Below are 2,500 nucleotides of genomic sequence, written 5' to 3'. Positions count from 1 at the left end.
TGCATTGAAAAAAAATTTTTCCTTTACCAATATTCGCTCTTATCCTTTTTCACGAGCGATCAATTTTTTTTTCTTTTATTACAAAAAAAAAAATTATTATAACGGGCGGAGCAGTGGCGTGGACAATGCGTGGGTATGCAAGGGGGTAACACAGTGTGACTCTTGTACTTGTACCATTTGCGAGTAATATTATTCCCATAAAGCGTGAACCAGCTAAGCCTCCAACCATATAAAACCAAGATAGGTATAGGTAAAGAGAGCGACCGTGGGAGTATTTTTCTATATTATTTAGTAACTTCGTCGTCTTCTTTCTTGGCTTTGACTCTCTCGTTAATCGAAGTATTATGCTTACTCTCGTTTGGGACAACGAGCGCGTCGAGCTCGGTCGACAATAATTGTTTATCATTGTTGTAAGGTACTGTTTTTCATTTTCTTTTTAATATCATTTTTTTTCCCCGTCATTCTACAGCATTCTCGTTCAACGCGAATTACGTTCTCTCATTTACCGTTTCCCATATATCACTCTCAATCTCACCCTTAGCACAGACTTTTTTTCGTCTCTGCATTTTTCATTTCCTTTTTTTTTTTTTCACGCGCACACACGCACACACACGCCCTCTGGGAAATACACACTTCTCATTCCCGCCTTAAAAAAAAAAAAAAGAACAACGCACTGGTGCGATTGCGCGATCCAAGCAATCGCCGTCTATAAACGGCGGCGTAATCTAATGTCTCATTCGTACGAAAATGGTTTGCATTTTTCTTCGACTCCGACAAGACCGAGTCTCCGTTTTCTTGCGAGTTCGTTATTTTAAAAAATACCAACGTAGAGGGCTTACGACCGTAAGATTAATATGATGATAATAGGCGTCTAAATTCGTAGTTCTAGACAGACGACTGTCGTTAGGACGCTGTCGCGTTAATTACGTTCTCATAATTGCACAAAGCTTAATTAATTAGTACGAACGCCGTACCTCGCTAGTTAATCGGTACGACGTTATCATCCTGTACAAGAGTATTGCTTGTTAGGATTTAAAAAAAAAAAAGTACTCGACCGACTCTTGCGACGAGGTTAAATATATTTTTTATTACGTGGCTATAATATTTATATGGAATAATCGTTCCGTTCGCAACAGAGACAGTGAGAGGGAAATTGCGATGAAGTACATACATATGCACAGTGATTTTCTAATCAAGGTACTGGGGCCTGAATACGCATGGAAATAATTTGTCAAGGAATTTTGCTGATTAAAAAAAATTTTTTGTACACCTCTACCAAATACAGTGGGACTTCGAAAACTCGAACTTCTGTAAGTAAAAAAACCCCCGTAAGGCTATGAATATTCGAATTTCCTAATGATTCGCTTCTACGATAATATCAAAGCCCCGATAGATCGAAACTACGATAACTCGAAGTATATATCGTTTCCCTTGAGATTCGAGTTATCGAAGTTCCACTGTATCTACAAAATACTCGTTTTTCCCTTACTTCGTTCTACGCGCGATATGCATTTTATTTACATCGTCTTACGATAACTTCGCTTTCGTCATAACCGAAATATCCATTCGTTTTACTGGGATTAGGGAGATTAGTGGTGGGGGGAGAGGGGGGTCAATAAATTTTATCCCTTATTCCTTCACTCTGGCATATGGCACTGCGAGCTACGCGATTTTCCCGCGTAAAACAAAAAGTAACCCCCCCTGTCAGAAAAATTGTCCGCCTACGCTATCATCTACCTTAGTCATATTTCCCGTAAATATAATTTCAGCATCTCCCGTCGCCGCTATAACAATCGTCTGAACCACTATATATCCTTGTACATGGATATATAACGTGCGTGCGCAAGGATACGTTACATCAGATAATACGAGTGCGCATTTAAGTATTAAAGAAAGAAAAAAAAAAAGTATATAGCTCGAGCGCGGGAAAAAGATTTACTTTCGAAAATTCAGCTTGGCGTCCACGCTAAACGTGCACTTATGGATGCGTAGCAAGTGCGCTTTCATGTCGTAACTTCGACTGAAGATGCGATGACAAATGGGGCACTTAGTCTGGCCCGTGTGCAAGTCCTTATGCAGGGTCAAGGACATGGGATGCTTGAAACCCTTCCAACAAATTCTACAGCGAAATAACAACTCAGTATCCGAGGAATGAGCGAAATCATCGTCTATCGAGGAGCCCAAGTCCGCGCTCGGACCGCCCTCAGGATCGGCCGCTGGTTCTACAAATAAACAACAAACATCACCTCGATAAGTGTGAGAAAAAATATAGACGAAACGCGACGGCAGTTGCGGCGGCGGCGGGGCGGCGATATATGTATGTGTATATATATATATTTTTTAATATTAAAAAAAAAGTGGATGGCATCAAAAGCGTATAAGCTTGGGAATGGAAGCCTGATCAGACAAAAGACATAATGCAACACCATTAAGTCAAAAGCACTAGTCCTGATTTCCAACTAACAGCACGACGGCGCCCCCCCCCCCCCCCTTCCCCCCC

At 41.0% G+C, this 2,500-nt stretch overlaps 1 protein-coding gene across 6 annotated transcripts in view; it reads right to left on the bottom strand.

Annotated features, from left to right (window-relative positions):
• LOC107268360 (protein bric-a-brac 2) overlaps positions 1–2,500 on the bottom strand; it is a 16,895-nt gene that overhangs the window by 7,222 nt on the left and 7,173 nt on the right. The window contains exon 6 of one of the 6 annotated variants that reach the window (XM_015741062.2): positions 16–2,222. The exons of the other annotated variants lie outside the window; for them this stretch is intronic. Coding sequence (XP_015596548.1) covers positions 1,936–2,222 — 287 coding nt within the window. The 3' untranslated portion in view covers positions 16–1,935. Of the gene's footprint in view, positions 1–15; positions 2,223–2,500 lie in introns of those variants that run through there. 6 annotated transcript variants of the gene reach the window in all.

Source organism: Cephus cinctus, unplaced genomic scaffold, assembly GCF_000341935.2.
Source record: "Cephus cinctus unplaced genomic scaffold, Ccin1 Ccin1_scaffold0525, whole genome shotgun sequence".
Lineage (NCBI taxonomy): Eukaryota > Metazoa > Arthropoda > Insecta > Hymenoptera > Cephidae > Cephus > Cephus cinctus.
The sequence above is the reverse complement of the archived record's forward strand: the minus strand, read 5'-3'. Positions and strand labels throughout refer to the sequence as shown.